The 24,193-nt window shown below is 38.6% G+C and overlaps 1 protein-coding gene across 2 annotated transcripts; it reads left to right on the top strand.

The window, feature by feature from the left end:
* The first annotated feature begins 968 nt into the window (after window positions 1–968).
* stxbp1a (syntaxin binding protein 1a) lies at window positions 969–23,244 on the top strand. 2 transcript variants are annotated; one of them, XM_055040255.1, is made up of 20 exons: window positions 969–1,112; window positions 6,309–6,358; window positions 6,744–6,825; window positions 7,442–7,518; window positions 8,693–8,771; window positions 9,108–9,211; window positions 11,301–11,449; window positions 11,554–11,638; window positions 12,603–12,733; window positions 12,803–12,910; window positions 13,005–13,065; window positions 13,597–13,662; window positions 13,755–13,835; window positions 13,926–14,064; window positions 14,575–14,684; window positions 14,788–14,889; window positions 15,133–15,218; window positions 16,057–16,211; window positions 18,911–19,064; window positions 23,051–23,244. In XM_055040255.1, exons 1-19 carry the CDS (start codon window positions 1,076–1,078, stop codon window positions 19,018–19,020), a joined length of 1,812 nt encoding a protein of 603 aa, XP_054896230.1. In that variant the 5' UTR covers window positions 969–1,075; the 3' UTR covers window positions 19,021–19,064; window positions 23,051–23,244. The 2 variants fall into 2 exon arrangements, with proteins under 2 accessions (XP_054896230.1, XP_054896232.1); XM_055040257.1 differs by lacking the exon at window positions 18,911–19,064 and having other exon boundaries at window positions 970–1,112.
* Window positions 23,245–24,193: the final 949 nt, after the last annotated feature.

Here is a 24,193-nt window from a genome sequence, read left to right as displayed (position 1 = left end):
TAAAATTAGCCAAAAACTGAACTGATCAAATTATCAATAATTTATTATTTAAAAATTACATCATCAGACTGACCAAAATCTAAAGTTAAGTGGAGATTTCGATATTTTAAGATCCAAAATGACAATAATTCATATAAGGAACAAAAAATAACAGTCAGGCAAAATAAAATGTTTCCAAATCCGTTTCCTTCAATTAAAAACCCAGAATCTTTTACCAAAACTGCAGGTTTGTGTCTGTTTATGGTGAGTGTTTGATTAAAACTTGTTTGTTTTTTATTTAGTGGGAAGAAAAAAACAGAAATTTTGCTTAAATAAGAGCAGAAATACTTTCTAATAAAATTATTCAAGTAAAAATAAATAGTGTGAAAATACTCCTAATGGTCGATGTTTCAAGTGAATCAAATACCATTATGTCATTTTTAACTGTTAAATGATTCATTGTTTGATCAGTTATACTTCATCTTTCCACCATGTTGTGGCGCCCTCTCTTCTACGGCGCCCCCACACGTCAAATGTGCGCCGCTGCTCTTTCATTACTTGACAACTTTTTCCTTTAAAATAATTTTCCACACTTGTGTTGGTTTTTAGTTTATTTTAAAAACGAGAGTAATAAAATTTCTCCTCTTCAGAAACAACACTTTTGACAACTTTTGTTGTGAATTTGCTACTATAAACTAAACTAATATAATTTTCTGTTATACAAAAAATGCCAACTTGTTTGTGGCGCCCTCTACAGAGCGGCGCCCCTGTATGCCAAACACACTTGAATACTTTTCTTTTACTTATGTTTGTTTTTGTTTAATTTTAATACCTAATAGAAATAAAATAAGAAATTTCTTAGATGCTCAGTTTTCTGTTGCTGCATCCGGATAAAAGTCTCGTTTTGACTGTAAAGTCGTTGCTTCTTGTCAATTAGGGGAGCTAATGATCACGCACGTCACGCAGTCCTGGCTGCGGGTGGAGGAGGGGGGCCGGTGCGCAGTGACGTCTCCATCTGGAGGCTCCGCGCTGCGGTGAGAGGCGACCAGAGGAGGGAGGAGGCTCATCGCTCCGCGGCAGCAGCAGCAGCAGCATCATGGCACCGATCGGACTGAAGGCGGTGGTCGGAGAAAGTAAGGCTTCATCCTGTTCGTGGTTGTCGGGGATTCTGGTGGAGATCTTTATGGCAGCAGCATAGAGATGTTTGGGTTTGTGCGCAGGCCGCGGGTCTTCATGAGGATGAGGATGATGATGGTGGTGCTAAATCACTTGTGCAGCTCTGATCTCCTGCAACCTGCGCTGCTGATGCGCAGAAAACCGTGAACCTTATTATCCCTAATTACGCTCTGGTTTCATTTTAACAGCCAATCAGCGATTTAATGTCATCAATAATCTGCCTGAAGGTGTTGAATGAGTGAAATATGGCGATCCGCGGGCTGATCACAGCAGAGCCTCACCCTCTGATGGAGCTGAAGTCGTTGCGTAAAAACAGCCCCGCTCGCAAACACCGACCTGAGGAAACGTGTTTGCTTTGTTCATCCTCGGTGACGCAGCAGGCCGGTTTGAGGCGAAGCTTTGGTGAAACTCAGGCTGGATGTTTGGTGATGGAGGCCTGGATAACAGAGGTCATTAAAACCGGCTTCGCTCTCATTTGCTGCAGGCTCCTCGCTGTGGCTGCGGCGCAGGATTTGATCCATTTAATAATTAAAAGCGGAATGGACATAGTTGGAAATGTTTATTATTTATTCATCTTCTTATTTAAATTAAGTTTCTATGTCCTTCACTCTCTCCAGGAAGGGTTTTCAGAGCACAAACAGATGTTAAATATAAGAAAATGCAGACTTGAAATCATTTTTTGGCGCCCCCTGTAGCCTGGCGCCCCTATATATCGCATATTCCTACAACCTACACCTCCCTATTTTAATAGTTCAAACACCAAACATGCCTTAATATTCATTAATATCAATATCTGATCAATACTAGCATGATCAGATTGTTTAGTTTGAGATTCCATTGTGAAATGTTATTGTTTTTCTCTTGTAGTTTGTAATTTCTTCCTTTGATTTTCTTTCTAATTCAAAGTTTTTGCTCTTTATTTAGGAGAAACAAACATTTATTGTTTCAATGGAACTTTGTAGACAAATATAAACTTGGTTCAAATTCAAAGGTTTTAGCAACATAATAGGAAAAACAGAAAAACGCCTAAATGTTTGTTTGACACATCAAACATAAATTAATACCAAAATATTCAGTATTTCTAGGGTCTCCAGTGGCATTGTTACCAAGCTGCATTTTCTGTGAATTTTTATTAACGTTGAACAGAAACACCTGCAAATATTGAACCAATATTTTTGTTTGTTGCTTTTTTGTTACTTTTCCCATTAAATCCTGACACAATAAATACTTAAGACCCGTTTTCTTCTCTCTGGAGGAAAATCAAAATCAAAACGAGTCAAAATTAGATTCAAAATGTCAAATATTGGGACCTGGGCCAGAAAAGGCATCTGTAGCTTTTCCATCCAAATAAAACAAGTATTTTTGTATATTTATGGTTTATAGGATGTTTAATAGGATTTCTGGCCTAATCTGACCAGATTCATTCAGTTCAGACTGTTTTGGTTGCAGAAATACTATAAATATGTTACAATAGACGCCTAATGTATCACTTTAGATTTAAAAAAATCAAATGTTACAATATTTAATCTAGACATCAGAGAACTCAGTGGATTGTTTTGCGTAGTTTAATCCTTATGAGAGAAAAAGTCAAAATTAAAATTGTAATCTGGTGATGAAACCTCATCAGAAACAGTCTGTGTCCAGGATGTGTGTGGTCTGCAGAGATGCTACCTTTAATGTAGAAGAAAAAGAAAAAAAGCAAACAGTTGTAATTCTTTATTATTTAGAGCAGACGGGTCCAAAACGTCCCAACAGTAAACTGAGCATCGAATATTTCAATAAGACAAACTAATCCATTTTGTTTAAGATCAAAACTTTAAATTTATTTATATGTTTTGTGTATTTGCTTTGTTAAAAGAAAAGCACCCTGTTTGCACATTACTTGGAAATCATTTGGAAAAATGAAATACATAAACATTGAGTTTATTTTTGGTATAAAAACAGGATTTTTTTCACTTTTTACTGTATTTGGTGAAGTTTAATAAATTAAATTTTGCTGTAGAGTGAAACTTTTGGCTAAATGTGGTCAGATTTACTACAAAATAAAAGGACATTTAAAGAGGCTGGTTATTAAATATTAATATTTCACATTGTATCTTTTATTTTAAAAATAAAATCACCATCCCGTTAACCAGCATTGTGGGGCCGTAGAAGATCAGTCTGGCGACCGCAAATGGCCCTCGAGCCGCACTTTGAACACCCCTGATGAAATCTCACCAACAGCAGATCAGTTCTTTAAAATCATTTCCCTTCGGCCTTCATAAGCGCCATCTTTAATAATTTAAGCTGCCGACTAGATGAGCGGCGGCCAGAGGCTCTGCGCGGCGAGCCGTGTCAAACATGGCGGCAGCGGACGCCGCAGGCCGCACCTGCACCCTGCGACGGGATTGGTGGAGGTGGAGAGGGTTCCTGCTGCAGCCGGGATGAAGGAGGGAGGAAGAGGAGGAGAGAGGGGGGAAGGGCAGCAGGCGGAGGCAGACGGAGGCTCCTCTCCCCCATCAGATGGAGAGATTCCTCCTGATTAGAGCTGCAGCTAATAATCAATTCTTTGAATTTATTTTTGGCTACATGTTCAGTGAGATAAAGTGCAAAAATGTTGGAAATATAAACGTTTATTAGTTAGATTTATACACATCAACACATTACCACTGTATAATTAGTGCATGACGTTCAGGCATTTAATCAATTATTCATTTATTCAATCAAAACATTTCCACGTTCTTCATATTTTATTTATTTAACCAGTAAAGCTTAATTTATACATTATTAACAAACAAAAAAATGTTACAATATAAGTAGTTTTTAAGAAAGAAAACATGTTGGCTAAAAAGCAGGTGATTCATGAAGGTTTTCATCTCGTGTTTCGGCTGTTTTTGTTTTTTGTTGCTGTTTCTGAGTCTTAAATGTGACGATGTTGAGATTAAACGAGCAAAAAACCAATAAATTAATAACAAACTGAAAAGTTTCTCTGAGGAAATAAATATTCAGAGAAACTCAAATGAAGCCAACAAACTTTTTCACTCTTTCGTTTTGTAGTTGGTGTGGCGTTAGCATTAGCGTTAGCTTTAGCATTAAACAGGCAGGAAAACCTTGTGACTTTTTTTCTATATAAACATTTAATTTATCTCTGATATATTTTTTATAAGATCCAAGCGCTGGCTGTACCTTATATCATAACTTTCTTTCTTTTATAACGATGATATGTAGATAAAATGTCAAAACATGCTGCTATGTTTACTACCACAGGCAGACTGAATGAAAACGCTGCTGTGCTAGAAAACTGAGCTGAACCACATTCAGTCAGTCCAGATTACAGTCAGTCTGACAGCAGAGCTCGGAGAAACAATCATCCTTACATTTCGTCCTTTAACCCAAACGCAAAAACTCTGTTGGTTCCTCAGACGGCAAGAGTGAGATTATATAATCTGTGTTAGAAGAGATGGATGTTGGAAAGTGAAGCACATCTAAAATAATGTTGCACAGAAGCCACCCAGTGACCCTGGAGGCGGCACTGAACCAAAGCAATACACACACACACACACACACACACACACACACACACACACACACACACACACACACACACACACACACACACACACACACACACACACACACACGCACTCGTCTGGCTCCAGTGTGTGACTCAGTGCCCCTCTCTGATTTATATTGAGCTCCAGCACATTTGGTCAGCTGGTTTTACCACCGAGTTCTGTTGTGGACTCACCATCCAGAAACCTCTTGCTGCATTCCAGTTGGTTGTTTAGGAGGCTCCACTTCTGCTTTTCAAAGATGTTCGGCGGTGTATTGGCGCAGCCATTTTCTAGTTGAGTTGGCAGCAGCTTGTTTGGATTTAAAGCGACAGGACGCCCTAAAATAGCTACAATATGATTATCTAAGAATGATTTTCTCCCCCAAAAAGTGTGATGAGCATGTTTTGTTTAGGCCGTAGACGTATTCTAAGCCTTGAGGATTTTGCTGAAGGTGAAGTTTTAGTTGTGTGACATCACTGTTGTTTGAGTCCCTCTGATCCGACCCGTAAAGGTTAAAGTTCAATCGTTCTAATGAGCCTCGGCTTCACGTTCTGCATCCTGTTGAACCGGCTGAGGAGCTGCAGAGACGTGTGTTTGTTAATGTTTTAATGTTTGGTTTGCACAGCTGTTTGCTGTGTTTGTTCAGCTCCTTCCCTCTCATTGTGTCTCTATCGGAGACGACAGGGAGGAAAAATCCACACGCCTCTTTCCTCCTGACACAAACAGTTTTCCGTCGGCGCAGGCTGGAAAGTTTGGCTCACAAATGATTAAACATGATTTTTATCAGTGCTTGAATGTAACTATTTAAAATCTACTGATTTGATTATTCAATTCATGCTGCATTTAAAAAATATATTCATCTTTGGAGTTTCTTCCTAGAAACTTTCTGAGGTAAATCTGAATTTTAAATCCGTTTGCGTGAAGGAAATGCCGAATCGGCAACTTTCGCTTTGATTTTTTTTTTTTTAATAATTCTTATTCTGATCAACAAATGCTTTAACAAAGTGAGGAATATTTAAACTTTTGTCTTTTTCAACTGAATTAATGAAACAAATGATCCTTTAAGTATCTAGTTGTTGTACTTCTAGTTTCTTGGATTTTATTTTTCTAACTTTTCTCTAATCCAATCTTTAATTACTTAATAATCAGAATTTTCTTCTATTTTTATTTATGTACTTTAAGTTTCACCAAATGACCAATCATCAGCTTCATAAATCTGCCTCTTCCTTTTCTTTCTGTGTTAGATTAGCGCTCTGTAATCCAGTTAATCTGTGATAATCCATCGGGGTTTGAGAGGCTGAGCCTATCAGTCCAACATGATGTTAAACCGCCGGTCCCTGTGAATGTTTCCGGCCTGGACCTGCTGGCAGATGGACGGTCACTGATCGGGCCAATATCGGCGTAAACATGGATCCATGTGGCAGCAGGCCGGATTAATCCCTGAAGCGGGCTGGGATTAAAGACTTCCAGCCAAAACAGGAGATATTCATAGTTTAGTTTATTCTGGCGGCGAAATTTTGCACTAATTTCTCCCAGTTTTGATCAAACTCACCTGGAGAATCTGTTGCTCTTGGTTTACATAAAATCCCGGATTAAAATCTCTTTATTCTCTTGTTACAGAGATTATGAACGATGTCATCAAGAAGGTGAAGAAGAAGGGAGAGTGGAAGGTGAGACGTTCTGCAGTTCTTATCATTTTCACCAAAAACTGCATTAAAATAACTTATTTTCTTTCTCTAAAACCCAAAATTACATTTAAAAACCGGAAAAATATGTCAGTATTTCTAAAAAACAACTAAATATTGATAAGTTACCTTTAATTTTTCCAATTTATTTTAACACGTAAAGCATTTTAATAATTCCCTCCATTAAACTCTGTTGTTCTGTCTCCAAAACTGCCTTTAAAAAAGTTTTTTTCTTTCTCTAAACCCTGAAATTACATATAAAACAGGAAAAATGTCAGTATTTATAAAACTTACCCAGACATTTATAAGTTACGATTTATTTTACATATGAAGCATATTAATAATTATTATTAATGTTTTTCTGCCCCAGGCTCTGATTGTGGACCAGCTCAGCATGAGGATGTTGTCGTCCTGCTGCAAAATGACGGACATCATGACAGAGGGCATCACCAGTAAGAACTGGGTTTAACCCATCAACCAGCTGGTCAACCAGCTGGTCAACCAGCTTCCTGCTGTGTTTCTGAGATTTAAAAAATTTTTTAAAGTTGACAGGAAATGTGAAAATGTCACCATGTATTATTGGAAGACAAACACCAATTATAAAGTTTTAAAAAGATATATAAAAGGGAGGGAAAACTTGAAGTTTATGTCCCATTATTTTTAATGAATCAAACTCATTTTCATTTTGGGTCAAATCCAGATCCTGAATGCTCTTAATGCATTGATAAAACCCACTAAACTGTTAAAATATGAATAAATACTTAAAATTAAACTCTATTGACCATGTCTTCACATTAACTTAATTGTGTTTGTGATTATTTGCAATGAAACTCAGTGTCTGCAGTACTCATTTAGAAATATTTGCTCTCAGTTTGACTTTAAACACGACTTTATTACCCAGCACAGCCGGTTAGCATCACCATGCTAAGAACGTTAGCATCACTTAAACCTGATTTTTTGCGTTAGCTCAAAATGTGAGAGGATTTTTGTCTATTTTGAATGAATGTCCACAAGAAACTGGTATGATTAGGACTGTTTAACTAAGTGTTTCTGCCTGTACCTTTAAAGTTGTGGAGGACATCAACAAGCGGAGAGAGCCTCTGCCCAGCCTGGAGGCCATTTACCTGATTACACCAACAGAGAAGGTAAAAATACTGAATCATGACTTCGCTTCATTTGCCACAGTTTTCTCCATTTAGACAGGGCTGTTGTAAACAAATGAATCAATAAAATCCTCCTGGGCTGATCTTGAAAACTGGACGTTATGCTGCTAACGCTTAGCTTTCGTCAACAACTCAGGTGGAAGTGAGAGCGCCGTGCAACACAAATAACGACCCGGCCGAAACACGATGCATTAAATAATAAAACTCAACGAAGCTTCGAGGCAAATACATTTTAATAGCCGAGGTATTGGAATCACTCTAATCGTTTCAGCCCTTTATTTAAATACTTCATGTTTGGCAACATGAAGTTCACTGAAAGATCCTAAAAACCACCAAATGTAAGAAACTCAGAAACTAGAGGAGGGAAAACAGCAAACTCTAATATAAACTCTTAAATCACTAACTTATTCACCAAAATATAAACTTTCAGTTCATTAAAGTTTGTTACCAACTGTTATTTATTCAAATAGTTAGTTAGATGTTTATGTTCATGCTCTTATTTTGAAGTGGATGTAGACTCTGTTCCGTTTCCTCTCCTCACACTTTCTTTTTTCAAGAAACTTTATTGATAAAATGGCAAAAATAAAAATAAACAACTGAAGAATACAACATTTACACAAATTAACTACTGAATTTATTCTCACTAGTTTCAGCTGAAATTTATTGAATGTCTATTGATCTCAATTTAACCTAAAATGTTTATTTTCAAACATTTTGCGAAAAACTAAATCCCTTTCCTTTAAACAGATTTTTTTAAAAATAATCAATAAATATGGTTACTGACAAGTAAATTATGAAATCAGCAAGCAAAAATGTCTGCTGTGCTAATGAGTTAGCTGGTTTTTATAGCATAAAAGATAAATTTGACTATTAGCATAAATCTGAAAGCTGACAGCCATTTGGATAAAATATGAAATGAGCAGAATAAAGTAATAAAATCTAAATGTACATTTATCTTTATTAATAGTGATGAATTCAGCTAGCATTGTTTTATTAGCTTAGCAAACAGAAATCTAAAGTCACTTTTTAATGCAAGTTTTTGATCAATTTAACACAATAATAATGACTGTTTTACATGTAACTTGCCTCATTAACCTCAGCTTTGTTTAGCATTGTTAGCGTCATGACAATATGCCTGTTATTTTTCATTTTTCAGTCCGTCCACACGCTCATCGCGGATTTCAAAGACCCTCATTCAGCCAAATACAAGGCAGCCCATGTTTTCTTCACTGACTGTGAGTTACACACAAATACCCCCCTGGGAAATGTTGCTCTTCATGGATGTATTTTCTGCTTAAAACGGGAGTTGTTAAGAAACATAACGTGCTAATGTTAGCATAATGTTAGCATAATGTTAGCATGTTATGCTAGCATTACCATAATGTTAGCAGTCAGTGTTTGAGAACTGGAATATATTCTTTTAAAAAGTCTGTTTAATGTTTAACCATCACAAAACTAAAATGATAAAGTAGTCCTTCAGTGTATAAATATGCAGTTATTCTACTATGGATGTTTTTCATTAAAGTTTATAGAACATCGGTCAGAAGAAATGAGTGTTTGTTTTTTTCCAGCCTGTCCTGATCCGCTCTTCAATGAACTGGTGAAAAGCCGAACCTCCAAAGTCACCAAGACTCTGACAGAGATCAACATCGCCTTCCTGCCCTACGAGTCTCAGGTAAACAAACAGTTTAATTGGCGACTGATTGGTTTTTCATTTTGCTTGTCAATTTTCTGTCCTCACATTTAAAATACGTAGAAGTTCAACTTTAACTCGATGTCTGTAGGTTAGTCCATCTCTTACTCGTCTACCATCATGTTTGACAGTTTCTGTGAGTTTTTGTGCTCAATTGTTGTTAAATTTGTTCCACAGATGGTGAATTTATGTCTAAACATCTCTACTTTGGTGTTAAATTAATTCAGATGAAGCCTTGCAAACCTAAATCTGCAACAGAACTAAAACTTCCTCCACTTTTCCCAATAAGCTACGTTTGTTCTTTCTTTTTCAACTTTAAGTCTGGAGGAGAAAAACCTTACTGTTGCTCATAAAGTTCTCTTTTTAGATGGTTCAATAATTAAGTTTAAAATGAATACATTGTCATATTAAACTTCATATTTCAGAATGAAGTTTCGATGTGAGAGAAAGTATCAGGTTGAAAATTTGGGAATCTCAAAGATAAAGTAAGACATCATCTGCATATAAACGAATTTCACTTTAACATTGATGCAGCTTGTTATTAAATCCCAAAAGGTCAGAAAATTAAGATTTATTTCTACAATATTGAAGCGTAATTATGAGGAAAAAAGGTATTTAGAGCTTAATAGCTGAACAGATGCCCATGTTTTGAAATATTGCAATTCTTTTTTTGTACATTTCTGGAAAAGTGATCCGACTCACGTGCATATTCCATGGACGTCTGGTGTTATAATATCTAATAACTGCACAGTATTTATCTGTCATAATCAATCAATCAATCAATCAAGTTTATTTCACATTTCAAAGAGCTTTAAATCATAAAAACACAAAAATACACTGACAAACTGAAACGTTACATTTTTCTGTCGAAACATCAAAATGTTTAAGTTTCATTTATGACGATTCAAAAACAACTTTAACTAGGACGGTTTAAAGTTTAGGTTTAATTTTCTAGAAGTTCGTCCTAGATCTATGGTTCATAGAATCTGAATGCTGCTTCTCCATGTTTGTTTCTACTATTGTTGTTTTTAATTTGTTTTTCAAATATTTAAAATGTTTTTGTGTAGAAAATCTGTTTCTATTCTGTTATTTAAAGCATAAATTGAATTAAATAAATGTTGTTTGTTGGGAAAATTGCAGGAAAAATATATAGAGCTAAAAAGCGTCTTTAGATCGATTAAAGTGATGCAGTGAAGGACAGAAATACTCCCAGATTGTTTTGTTTTTGATTTGGTTTTAGATTCAGAGAGAAAACAGAGAATCAGATGCTGAGTCATGATTCGCTCTGTTTACCTCAGGCTGATCCAGAAACGCTCATATTTCTCACACTGACTCCTTTCCCTCCATGTTTCCACTCCCACAGTCGATTCTGTAATTCAGCTCCTCTTTTATCTTCTTACTTTTCTCTATTTTTTCCCTCCATCTTCCCCATTAACCCATTTTTTGCGTCCCCTCTCTACTGTCAGCAGTGATTAATTCAGAGTCTGTGGTTTTGCTGCTTGAGGCAAAGCGATGCCTCTCTGTCCCGCCCACAAGCAGAATGAATGAATCCTATTGGTCAGAGCCAGACATACGCTGACGTCTGTAGCCAATCGCTGCTGAGCAAAGGATCCAAACGGCAGAGAGAAACGGTCATGTGACGATGGACAGATGGAGACGGAGGAGAGGAAAGAGGAGAGGAAGAAAAAAAAACTAGAATAAAACCTGTAAAAAGAAAATAAAAAGAAGAAGAAAGTGAGAGTGGAAAAATCAAAATAAAACAACAAAAGAGAGAAAAGAAAGAAACACAATAAGAGAGTAAATGAAAGAGGAAGAGAGAGGAACTAAATAAAAAAGAGGAAATAAAAAAGAGAGCAACAGAGCAAAAAGAGCAAGTAAAAGAGTGAAAAATAGATGGAGAACAGAAGACAGACAGAAAGAAAGAGGCTCCTTCTCTGGTTTAAGTAAAATAAATGCCACAAGTTAAATGTTTGTATCAAGTGGAAGACAATCAGTTAAACTGGGTTGAACTGGGTTGAACTGGTGTGTGCAGGTTGAACTGGGTTGAACTGGGTTGAACTGGTGTGTGCAGGTGTACTCTCTGGACAACCCGGACGCCTTCCACAGCTTCTACAGCCCCCATAAGGCCCAGCTGAAGAACCCGGTGATGGAGCGGCTGGCCGAGCAGCTGGCCACGCTCTGCGCCACGCTGAAGGAATACCCGGCCGTCCGATACCGAGGGTCGGCCATTTTGACTCCTCCAATAATCTGAACCAAAACATTTGGACTAAATCAGACAGAAATTCCTCCTTAGGAAGTTTAATTAAATGTTTTTGATGTTTTAGGGAGTACAAGGACAACGCCACCTTAGCCCAGCTGGTTCAGGACAAACTGGACGCCTACAAGGCCGACGACCCCACCATGGGAGAGGTGATTTAATTCAACATCCCTTTAAAATTCTCATTACTTTTTCCTTTCCTGTTTTTGTCCAGTAGACTTGGTTTGATTGGGAACCAAAATTGCAACATTTGTAACATTTTCAGTTGGTCCAGTTTGATTTCTGTCCAAACTAACTGAAAAGGCTGTTCCCCTCCTCGCCTGTGGGGGCGCTTTGTCAAGAACCACAGAAGATAAAAACCTCTAAAGACACTGAGCGCAACGTTCTTCTTCATAAAATGTAAACGGAACCAGAGTTCACTTTTTTGCTGCACATTCATATCTCCCCCCGAATGAACTGGACTTTCTCGGCAAATGAACTAGAGTTCAGTTAAAGTGAACTAAACGGGGCTGGTGTGAATGTGGAACCAACAAACTGAACTCGTCCACAAACCTCAGTCTCGGTTTGGCTGAAGTGAACTCTGGTTCTGTTCGAATGCATTTGTGGACACTAAGCGGACCGGAGACCGCTCCAAAAGCAGGAAGTGGTCTACAGCCCAGGGCATTCTGGGTAAAAACAACCAAAACCAACTCGCTAAGTTCGGGCTAATGATAGTGGTTTTTTACCAAAGACAAAAGGAAAATCCTGAAAGCACTACTCCAGTTTTGTTGACATTTTGTGAGGCAAGGAGTTGCACTGAGTTGGTTCTTGGTGCAGCGCCCCCACAGGCCAGGAGGGGAACAGGTTGTTCAATTAGTTCGCATCCTTTCACTCAGCTCAGTGTGAAACCGAATCTCAGCAGCTGAAAATCTAACAAATGTTGCCTTTTTAGTTCCCAGTCGAGTCGAATCAATCAGGAGAGTAAAAACCTTTAAAGACGTTTGTAGAAAACATAGAAAGCCTCGATGCTAAAGGTCAACCCGAAAGTGTTTCTGCCCTGCGGGACGCTCCCTGTTTCTGTCCGTTTCTCTGGTCTTTTTGCGTCGCTAATGCCTGTAAGTGCTTCTCCGTCTGCAGGGCCCGGATAAGGCCCGATCTCAGCTCATCATCCTGGACCGAGGCTTCGACCCGGTGTCCCCCGTCCTGCACGAGCTCACCTTCCAGGCCATGGGCTACGACCTGCTGCCCATCGAGAACGACGTCTACAAGTGAGGGAGAGCAGAAAACAGCCGCAGTCTGCTGAGACGGAGGATAAACGGTCTCTGGTCCTTCCTCAGATACGAGACCAGCGGGATGGGAGACTCGCGGGTGAAGGAGGTTCTGCTGCATGAAGACGATGACCTGTGGGTGAGCCTGAGACACAAACACATAGCCGAGGTTTCCCAGTGAGTATCCGCCGCCGCCATGTTCTCTGTTGGAGTGATAAAGCCTCTGTACGGCCGTTCAGAGGAGTTTATTCTGGCTTTGCTCTGATGTTAGGGAAGTAACACGTCAGCTGAAGGAGTTTTCCTCCAGCAAGAGGATGAACACGGGAGAGAAGGTAAAACCTGGGGTCAAATCTGAAACTGTACCAGGAGTTAAACTGTGAAAAGATGAATTTATGCCAATAATGTTCCAATAAATTGTTTTAGATTTGTTTTAGGTGTCGCTACGCCTGTAGCAATAACCCATAAATCAATTAATTGTATGATAAATTTAAAATATGTTGGTGTTTTCAATTCCAGATAGCATTTATTCTCCACAGAGACTTTATATTTATTTTGAATATTAAAAATGTATTTATTAGATTTTATCTTTTATCTCAATAACTTCTAGGACATTTTATCGTCCAGCAATATTTGCACACCGTCAAAACAAAACAAAGAAAATCTAATGTGATTTATTGCTTATTGTGAAAAACTTATGCGTAATAAATCATATTTTTCTGTACCAAGGAGGCTTTTCCTTGTTTTTCAAGTTTATTTTCCATCTTTGCAGTGAAAGGACATTAAGAAGTTTAATTACCTGTTATTATTTTAACATAAACTCCATTTAAATCTTTGGTTGTGATTATTATTAACTGTGTTTTCAGACCACCATGAGGGATTTGTCCCAGATGCTGAAGAAGATGCCTCAGTACCAGAAGGAGCTCAGCAAGGTGTGAGCCTCATGTTTATCCACATAAAACACGTCTGTCCCTCCGCTGAGTTTGGTAATAATACTCGGTGTTTGGTTTCGTGTTTTTGCCAGTACTCCACTCACCTGCAGCTGGCTGAGGACTGCATGAAGCACTACCAGGGAACCGTGGACAAGCTGTGCCGCGTGGAGCAGGTCGGCCCACCGAACCGTCACAGCAGACCGACAGACGAACCGCAGCAGGGCTGGGAGGAAAAGCCTGAACGCTGTGAATTGGTGTTTCAGGATTTGGCTATGGGGACCGACGCCGAGGGGGAGAAGATCAAGGACCCGATGAGGGCCATCGTCCCCATCCTGCTGGACGCCAACGTCAGCACATACGACAAGATCCGCATCATCCTGCTCTACATCTTCCTCAAGAACGGCGAGTAGACGATGCGGCTGTTTTTATCCAGAATAACTCAGTGAACAAAGACTGAGACATTTTCTCTGCTCTACTTTCATAATCCATAAGTATGAACTGCAGGTGTGTCTGGTGAACATTAAAACATGTTTGTTTTTCATTCAGTGGGTAGAAAATCCAGAAATTTTACTGAACTAAGAGAAGAAATACTTCATCATAAAAGTACATTTTTTCAAAACAGATACTCAAGTAACAACTCTGGACAAAAAGGGGTTTATGTACTTAGCAAGACAATAAATACCTGATGATAAAGGAAATAAAACTGTTTCAGAAGACAGAACTAAATTTACAACCTTCTCAACCAAAAGAGAAACAACAGATTTTTCTAAAATTTTCTAGAGATCTCGAGAAAGTAAGTCGTGATTTCTTTGTTTTCCCCAAAGACCCTTTTTTAATGTTACAGCCTCATATCTCAAAATGCAATTTGTTTTCATCCTGTTGGAGCTGAACATATAAAATGTGTGTTTGCAGGTATTACAGAGGAGAACCTGAACAAGCTGATCCAACACGCTCAGATCCCCCCTGAGGACAGCGAGATCATCACCAACATGGCTCACCTCGGCGTCCCCATCGTCACAGACGTACGATTCTCGCCTCTGATCATCAACCTGTTCATTTGACGTGTTTTTAAGTCGTTTCCGTTCTGGTTCTTGTTCACTCTTTGGTCCTCCTTTGCTTTCTCAGTCCACCCTTCGCAGAGGAAAGAAGATGGACAGGAAGGAGCGAGTGAGTGAACAAACCTACCAGCTTTCTCGCTGGACTCCGCTGATCAAGGACATCATGGAGGTAACGCACAGCTCCAAATCGCACCTAAAGACGATGAAACACTTCATAACTGGAGTGAATACTCAGGAACGCTTCTGTTATATTTGGGTTTTTGCTTTTTTTACATTTAATTTTAACTCAACATGAATCCAAATTATCTTTAGTCAAACATTCCCAGCTTGTATTTCATCAACATATTTAGTGACTCAGGTGGTTTTATGCCTGTTTCTATGAGTAATAAACATTTTATCGTGTTTCCTGCAGGATGCGATCGATGATAAACTGGACACCAAACACTACCCGTACATCTCCACCCGCTCCTCCGCTTCCTTCAGCACCACTGCAGTCAGGTATTCACGTTCTGGAGACACTTTGGATTTTTCTCTCTCCAGACAAACTCTGAGGGTTTGGATCGATTCTAGTTGGACAGATGATGAGTCAGATAAATTTAGCGTACTGGTGATTGGCGGGTAGTGATCTATACATTAATTAGATTGTCAATCAGACTTTCTGCAGACCAGATGATCTAGAAAACAGAAGATTGATAAAGAGCATGTTCTGAACAGACTCACCAGTTTTCAAGCCAATTGATCAAAACTTTTCAAAGGCTAAAAATGGCCAGAACCGGGTCAAAACCAATCAGAATTCCAAATTCAGTCCAAAATGGCCGACTTCCTGTTTGTTGTTGAGTTCAAAATCAGGAGAGTTTTTTGCAGTTCGGGGAATTTCCAGAATTGTATCAAATTTCATACTGTCACAGTTTTATGCTATCTAGATAAATAAGGATAATTTTTATCGTTTCCAGGGGGCGCTGTTGTCAGAAGCAGAAAGTTAAAAATATTCAAATAATTCAGAAGTTGAGGCCTTGGGTATCATGTCACAACCCATTTTAGGTTGTGGGAAAACCAATAATTTTTCTAATTATTTTGGTGCAGATTACTTCTATTACCAACACAACCTGATAATATTGTGTTTTTTTTTTATTTATTTGTTCAAATGCTAAGAAGGTTGAAATACTTCACGTATCAAACTGTTCAAAGTGTTAAAATGTGGTTCATAGGTAACTCTGGGCTTCTTTGATAAAAATGATTCAATGGGGGATTTAAAATTAATGCTAACGTGTTAGCATGTTGTGACGAGTGGAGGGAAAAGTTAAAATCTTGAACATAAATCGTGTTTCTTTTTCAGCGCTCGATATGGACACTGGCACAAGAACAAGACCCCTGGAGAGTACCGCACCGGCCCCCGACTGATGGTCTTCATCATCGGAGGCGCGTCCTTCAGCGAGATGCGCTGCGCCTACGAGGTCACGCAGGCTAACGGGAAGTGGGAAGCCATCATCGGTGAGTGGAGCAACGTTGGATCTTGGATCCCGACTTTACTTTAACTTCCTTTTCTACTGAGTCGCACAAGATAATCTGCAGACGTGGCTTCAAAAAGCCCCGTGTTTATAGGTAGCTGCAATCCAAACAGGTCTAATTAACCTGGAATCCAGTTAAGAAATTCGTTCACTTCAGTGGAAGGTGCCTGGTTGGAATTTTAACGTTCGGTCCAGTGAGTTTCCAGTAAGTTTTGTTAATATTTAATCAAAAACTGGGCAGTAAAATCTGTCCCATCTGGGTCATTCAGAAGGAAAAACTCAAAGTTTTGTCCAACAAACTCCTCCCTCCTTTGTATTTCAAAGTTATTGACAGTGTCTTGCAAAATTATTTATCATCTTTTGATTTTTTTCCCCGTTTTTTGACATTACAACCACAGATTTCTGTTTTATTGGGGTTTTATTTGATAGGCTAGCACAAAGTTACTAGGAAATTAATCTTTTATCCATTAAAAATATAATTGATAAGTTTAGTCCCTAAATAAATTAAAATAAATCTTCAGCATTTGCTAATTGTAGCATTTTTAGCTAGGTTTAGCGTACTTAGCAAAACTCAACAACTATAAAAAAATGAAACCAGGAGTGAAGGGTCTGTTTTAAAGAATCACTTCCTGAAGTTCAAACCGTAAATGTAGGTTGTGCAATAACAAATTTGGACCTCTGCTAATTCTGACATGCTAGGTGTCAATATGGTTGCTATTACCACTTTAGCGTTAGCTTTCACTCATTACCTTGTTTGTGTAGCACTTTTATCTTTATTTTCCATTTATTTAATTTCCTTTGGCATTGATAAAATATTTTTAATTGAATTAGCATTAGCAGAGCTAACATTAGTGGCTCGTACTTTAGCATAGTTTCTGCATGTTTTCTCATCAACTCAAATTTAAGACTTTTAAAGACAATTATGAACAGAAATGTAAGAACTCCAACCAGTTAGCTGGCAATAAATGTACTTATCCACAATAGACACAAAAAACTAGCTGGCTAGTCAAGCGTTTGTTAGCATCCAGTTTAAGTTTCTTCTTGATAATTTGTCACATAAAATCCCAGTAAACGGTTCCAGTTTGTGGTTGTGGTGAGACGAAATGTGGAAAACTCAGAAGGTATGGATTATTTTGCAAGGTACGGTACCGACTGTGTCACATCAGTTCTGTTGTGGCCCTTAGTGTTAAAGCTGAACCATCCACTGTTTTCTTGTTTCCTGTTGCTTTAGCTGTTGTCTCTCAATCAACTGTTGTCTTTAAATTGCAGCCTTGTCTTCTTCTGTCTGTTTTTGTTGGCGTGTTTGTGACCTGAGTGAAGTTGGCTCCTCACACCTTCTTCAAATCTAACAAAATTGGTGTCAAAGGTTTGCGCAGCAAAAATTTCCATTTGTGCTGCTGTCACTTTAAAGATATTGATAAAAAAAATAAGTTTCCAGAGGTATTTATCTATATCGGCAAAGCAAAAGCACCACAAATGAAAATATTTGCTGCGCAAACAAAATTGATTGACTCCAAGTTTGTTTGAATTTGTAAACGTGAGCAGGGAAATGGTTGACCTCTGACCTCTGGAAACTTTATCCTAAAATGATGGCGGCGCAAACAATATTTTTTTTTTGTGCAAACGTTTGACACCAATTTAGTTAGATTTGGGGGATGTGGGGGTGTAGGGCAGGTTGACCCTGTGACCTTTAAACTTTTCTTAATGTCTTCAAAGGAAAAGCAGCATTTTGGCTGGTTGACCTTTCATAACCTTTGGAAACGTTTTTAGTTTCAATGAAAGTCTCAATAGAAGCAGCGCAAAGTTTATTGACACCAATTTGTCTGATTTGTAGAAAGTGGGAGGGTGGTTGACCTTTCATGCCCTCTGGAAACATGTATTAATATCGTTAAAGTGATAGCAGCACAAACACAAAATTGTGTTGCACAAAAGTTTTGCTAGATTTGGATAATTGGCTGAACTGTTGACCTTTAATATCTTCAAACCAAAAGCAGCACAAACAATATTTTACGGCACAAACGCAGCAGAGTTGATTGTCATCAATTTTGTTTGATTTAGTAAACGTGAGCAGGGCAATTGCTGACCCCTAATGACCTCTGGAAACATTTATTAGTATCGTTGTACAGTTGTGGCACAAATTCACATTTTTGCTGCACAAACGATTGACACCAATTTTAGTTGGTTGACCTTTAAACTTTCATTAATATGAAAGCAAAAGCGGCACAAACGAAAACGTTTTACACCGACTGTTAGATTTTCATAATGTGTGAGGGCTGGTTGAACTCTTGACCTTTAAACTTTAACATCTTCAAAGCAAAAGCAGCACAAATGAAACATTTTGCAGCACAAACTTAGCTTTGAGTTTATTGACCCCAATCTTTGACCTCTGGAAACTCTTAATATCTAAGATGTTTGCAGCACAAACATCTCATTAGATTGGTCTGGTTGAACTTTTGACCTCTAAACCTTTATTAGTAGAAGCAGCACAAACGTTTGCCAGCGGCTGTATTTGCAGCAGGTGGAGGAGCCGACGTCACTGGGTCGGTACCGCCCTGTGGGTGCATGTCTGCCAGTGGACGAGTGTCTGTGTGTCTCTTCACGTCGTTTTGGGGTTTTATTTTGGAGAGTCGGGCTGTGCGATGCTGTGAGACGACTGGTGAAGCCGCCTCTGTTCCTTCACAGGTTCCACCCACTTGCTCACCCCAACCAAATTCTTATCGGACCTGCAGCACCCCGACTTCCGAGAGTCCACTAGGGTGTCCTTTGAGGACGCACAGCCCTCAGACGAGTGAGGCAGACAGATTGGGAGGGAGGGAGACAGAAATCACAGGACAAAGTAAAGGCAGCCGCTCAGAGAAGCCCTTTCTGAACGTTTAGCACAAAGGGCTTCGTTTTGGTTCCTCCCTCTTCTTTAAACACTCAGAACTGTTTTATGTACCTCACCTTCCTCCTCCTCCTCCTCCTCCCCGTTTCCCACCGGGATGGGCATTCCTGACCCTCCTCACTGCATGGGCCGCTCCAACTCCGACAGGCTCTCCTCCATTTGAAGCCAAAATGTTCAAATTAAAAGCTTTGGTTTAGTGTTTTGGGTGAATCTGCAGATTGAGTCTCGCCTGTGGAGGTCGATGGCGCTGGCGGCGTTGGCGGCCATGCCCTGAGGAGGTCGTGGCTCCATCCCTGCTGCCTCCTCTCCTCATCTCAGCCGGTGGATTAAATCGCTCTGATTTATGTCGGCCACCCGAAGCTCCTTCAGACCGTCTCACTCATTCACCTTTAACCCCCGACATCTTCACCGTGTGGCGCCGTCAGTGCTGCTGCTTTCCTTCAGAGCACAAACTGTGGCTGGTCACCTTTAGCCCGCCGTCACATGATGATACAGGGGTGTCCAAAGTGCGGGGCGGGGGCCATTTGTGGCTCGTGGAATGATTTTTTTGTGGTCGTCGAGAATGATGCAAATTTGACTGAACCAGTAGAGATAGTTAACAAAGAGAAAGAGTTTTTATTTTTAGTCAGGGTTTAAATTATGATGGAGTTTTAGGGCCAAACTAAGAATGAAACATGAATAAAACTGAAAAAAGTCAAAATAATGAGAATAAAGTCATAATTACAGCTTTATTGTTATATTTACTTTATTTTCATATTTTTACAACTTTATTCTTGTCATTTTATTTTTGTGTGGCCCTAATACTCCATCGTAATCAACATAATTCACTCACAATAGAAAATATAAAGTATTTGTCTTTTTCTAAGTGAATCGTGTTGATCCAGAGACTTTTACTGAAAAGCTGACTTTCCTGCACTGAAATCAACGTTTAATTTAAACGTGACTAATTAGAGCTTTTTGAAAGCAAGTTGCCCAAAGGGAACTGAAAACTAGATTCTCGTCTTTTAATATCAAAGTTTTACGACGAAACAATTTTATTGCTTTTTCACCTTAATGTTATTTTATTTCTTTGGCCCACAAGAACTTGTAAGTTGACTAATTTGGCCAAAAGTTTGGACACCCCTGTGTCGTCCACAGACGGTAAAAAAAAACAAAGCAGACATTTTTGTAATCGTCTGAAGCTCCTCGAAATTAAAACCCGGCTACAGTTAATGGTGCTACAAGCATCGGACAGGAGGCTCTTCACGTCGGTGAAAATATACAAAAATCTAAAGGCGGTGAAAAAAGGGAAGACAAATTAAAAACTTATGAAAGTTGACGCAAAAGACGCTTCAATAAATAACCAGAAAGCAGAGTAAATATCAGCAATGGCTCCTTTACAGGTTTCAATAACAAAACTTCAGTCGAAAAGAAAAACCATGAAAGACCAGAGATTACAAAAAAGTCTGGAAAACAAACTGAGCAGAAAAAAATAAACTTTCTACAGACCTAAACATCGTGAAATGCTGCAACTTGGCCTCCAGGTACGACGAACCTGCTGAAGCGTTACGGTTTAAACAAAATGGCCCCCAAATCTCTACCAGACACGACCAAAATGTCTGGCTTCATTAACCAAAACTGACCTAAGAAACTTTCTACAGACCCAAAAACTCTATAACCCCCAAAATAAAATGTTTTCATGTAAAACTTGGCTCCACCCAAACATCAAATATTTCGATTAATTTACTAAATTATGGTTTTCCTGAACAAAATGGCCGTCGCTGCCCAATGTCAGGCTTCCTTAAAGAAAAACTGAGCAGAAAAATAAACCTAAACATCTGTGAACATAGTGATCAAACCCAGTCAATAAAAGGTTTTCCTGTAATGCTCAAACTTGGCCTCCATGTCATAAACTACGGTTTTCTTGAGCAAAATGGCCGCCACTTGCTACAACAGATCTACGTTTAAAGCTTTATTGGTTTGGACACATTTGGAGAATCTGAGAAATCAAAGTCCAGAGTGTTTCTGGGGTGGAAAACCCCACAGAGCTGTTTGTTTTCTGAACAAACAAATTTTTTCTCACTTTTCCAACAAATTCTGCCTCCAACAGATGAAAAAACTCTCAGCTTTCCATCAGAAACAAACCGCAGTCCTGGTGAAAGGCTGCTGGGAGTAAATCAAAGCGCCCGTTTGCCTCAGAAACAATTTAAACTTCCAAATATTTCAGCCAGTTTGGAAAAGTTGTGGCACAGACTGTTTGCTTTACTCCAAAAAGCATCTTTCACGTTGTGCGACGTCTCCAACGCGTCTTCAGCCACAAACACTCGTCTGTCTCAGACTCCTATGTTGGATTTGATCATTTCCTCAGGGTTTTTGTAGCTTTTCCTCTGCAGTTTGGTAGTTTGGATATTCTGCTAGTTTAACTTCACTTTCAACCACAACCTTCTGTTCAAAACTCTTCAGCGAAACTCTGATTGTTCTGGTAGGTCACACACAAATTGATACTTTTATGCATTTTACTTTTTGGTGATTTTCAGGATTGTGGAGTTCATCTTAGAGAAACCCAAAATGTAGCTTCTTGGAAATTTTGTGTAGTTTTATAAGACCAAAAATAAATATTTTTAAAGTAGAAGTACGGTGGTTTAGGGACCAAACGACCCACAAAAAGCTAATATCCATTAAAAACACTTAAAACTTTTTATTTTAATCATTTTAACACCAAATATACCAACGTTTGGATCATAACACGCACAGTAGAAACCATTTAGCTCATCCATAACACCGACAGTCTTCCTCAAATCCACTTTTGGTGTTTCAGCCAATCACCATAAAGCCTGACAAATGGAGCTCCCTGATTGGCTGCTTTGGAACCAACAGCCAATAGCATGTCAGCTTCCCTTGGTTTGTTTTCTTTCAAACATTTTGGGTGCGCTTTACAGAAAAATCTCTGATTAGGTGAATTTTCTATTAATAATTTGGAGTTTATCCCACAAAATAATGAGTAAACACTAAACCACTAATAATTATTGCTAAAAAAAATATTTTTTTACAAAATTGTAGAATATTGTTAAATAATTATTATTAAAAGTTTGCATCCAAGAATTAATGGGAAGTTTAGTTGAAGGAAAAGGCATGTAGAAAAATATTTACATCATTTTGCCTTTATTTGTACAAATTTGGCTTGAATGTGTTATTTTCCATCAAATGACCTTTTTGTTTGAACTCCAGTTAATTAATTGATTGATTACAAAATTAGTTGAGGATCATTTCACTAGTTTCTACCTACGTTGCTGTTTTGATCATCAATCTGTATTGGTCTGCATTTTGGGTTTCATTCGCTGTAAACCACAACCAAACATCTGAAATATAACAAAGTGGAAATTAAACACTTTAATAGCCGTAAAGACGTTTCAGTGTGGAATTGGTTTAACTCCATCAGTACCGAACATTTCTCTCTGTGTGCGTATGAAACCAAACAGCTGCTTCTGTTCGGATGTTGTGTTTCTGGTAGAGAGCTTGGAGTCATTTCCTGCCTGCTCATGTGTTTCGTGTTGTGACCGATGGTTTCGGCCGCATGTGCATGCGAATAATGCATCGAAGTCCCAGCATTAACAGCTGAGTAACTAAAATATTTCTGCTGTTTGGTTTAAGACATAAAGAATCCTTTGACTTGTTCTTGTTTCTCTGAGAAACGTCAGTAAGGGGAAACCAGATAAAGTAATTCTTTGGTTTTTATAGCATTTAAGTGGATATTGATATTTATTTTTCCTACATGATTCATTATTAACCTTCTGACTAACTGATTATGATTTCATAACTCCGGGCTTCCATCTTTTCTTTCAACGGCTGCTGTCATCTGCCGTAGGCATTCATAACAAAAGCTGAGAACACGTTTTATTTTGATTTAAGTGAAACTAAACGCTCAGATTTAATGCTGCGTTTGTGTGTGTTGTGTCCAGGATCGACCCACATCTTCACTCCCACCTGCCTGCTGGAGCAGCTCAAGGCCATGAACAAACCAGATGAGGAAGTCACAAGCTAAGAGTCCTCCTCTTCATCTTTCCCGGCCAAATCCATCAGTTATGTATGCATTAATGCCTGGAAAAGAGAAAAAAAGAAAAATATATATCAAAGAATAAAACTGTTGCAAGTATTCTTGTTTTACAGTGGATGCAACAAATTAAATTTATTTAAAAAAGATGATATTTGAAGGCCAGATAAAATGCAAAGTACCAAAATGTTCTATTGTAAGCTAACATTATGCTAGGATGTGTAAACAGTTTCTTCCTCTAGCGTTCCTCCTCCCTGTGAGTTTTACTGTTGGCAGATCGAAAGGGGATGTGCAATTTGAGACGACATTTTGTAAAATATACCATGCAATATAAATGTATTCACATATTTCAGCAGAGAGGAGCGCCATCTGCCCATCTGAGATGTTCGTATTCAGTAGCATGCTTGGACTCGTGTGGACTGTTCTGTGTTTTTGTGTCGAGTGTTTTGAGTGCAGAGGAGTTAGCGATTAGCTTATTTTCTTGGGGTTGAATACGACGCCAAAAACTTCTGAGTGTCAAACTATTAGAAAACATGGTTGGTAACTAAAAGTGCACCTGCCTCCTGCTCTCAACCCATCTTCAAATTTAATTAAAGATTCTTTTTTTTCAAGGTTTTATGCTAATAAGCTATAAGCTACCTAAACTAATGGCTAAAAACCAACCTTTCTGCCATTTTGTCCACAAAATGTGACACGTGCACCAAAGTAGCCTGTATTTTGGACTTATTTAACAGAAATAAGTCCAAAATGCCATAAGTCCAAAATGCCATAAGTTGGTAAATCACTTTATTCACAACAGTTGCTTCTTAGCATGTAGCTGTCAACAAAAATGCTAATTAGCCGTTAGCGAAGAAATCTGATCAGCCAAATCAGAACAATTTTTATTCAAGTAGGCTAAGCTAGCCAGTTAAATTAACCGTTTTTCTCCTTTTGTTACTGTACCTTCTTAAAGACATTTTCCTATTTTGAAAATCTGAATACATTTAATTTCAAAATAACATTTTCAACCAACAAACATCTTAGCAGTTTTCTCCAGTTGAATTTGCTAGCT

Source organism: Poeciliopsis prolifica, unplaced genomic scaffold, assembly GCF_027474105.1.
Source record: "Poeciliopsis prolifica strain line A6 unplaced genomic scaffold, Auburn_PproV2 SCAFFOLD015, whole genome shotgun sequence".
Lineage (NCBI taxonomy): Eukaryota > Metazoa > Chordata > Actinopteri > Cyprinodontiformes > Poeciliidae > Poeciliopsis > Poeciliopsis prolifica.
The sequence above is the reverse complement of the archived record's forward strand: the minus strand, read 5'-3'. Positions and strand labels throughout refer to the sequence as shown.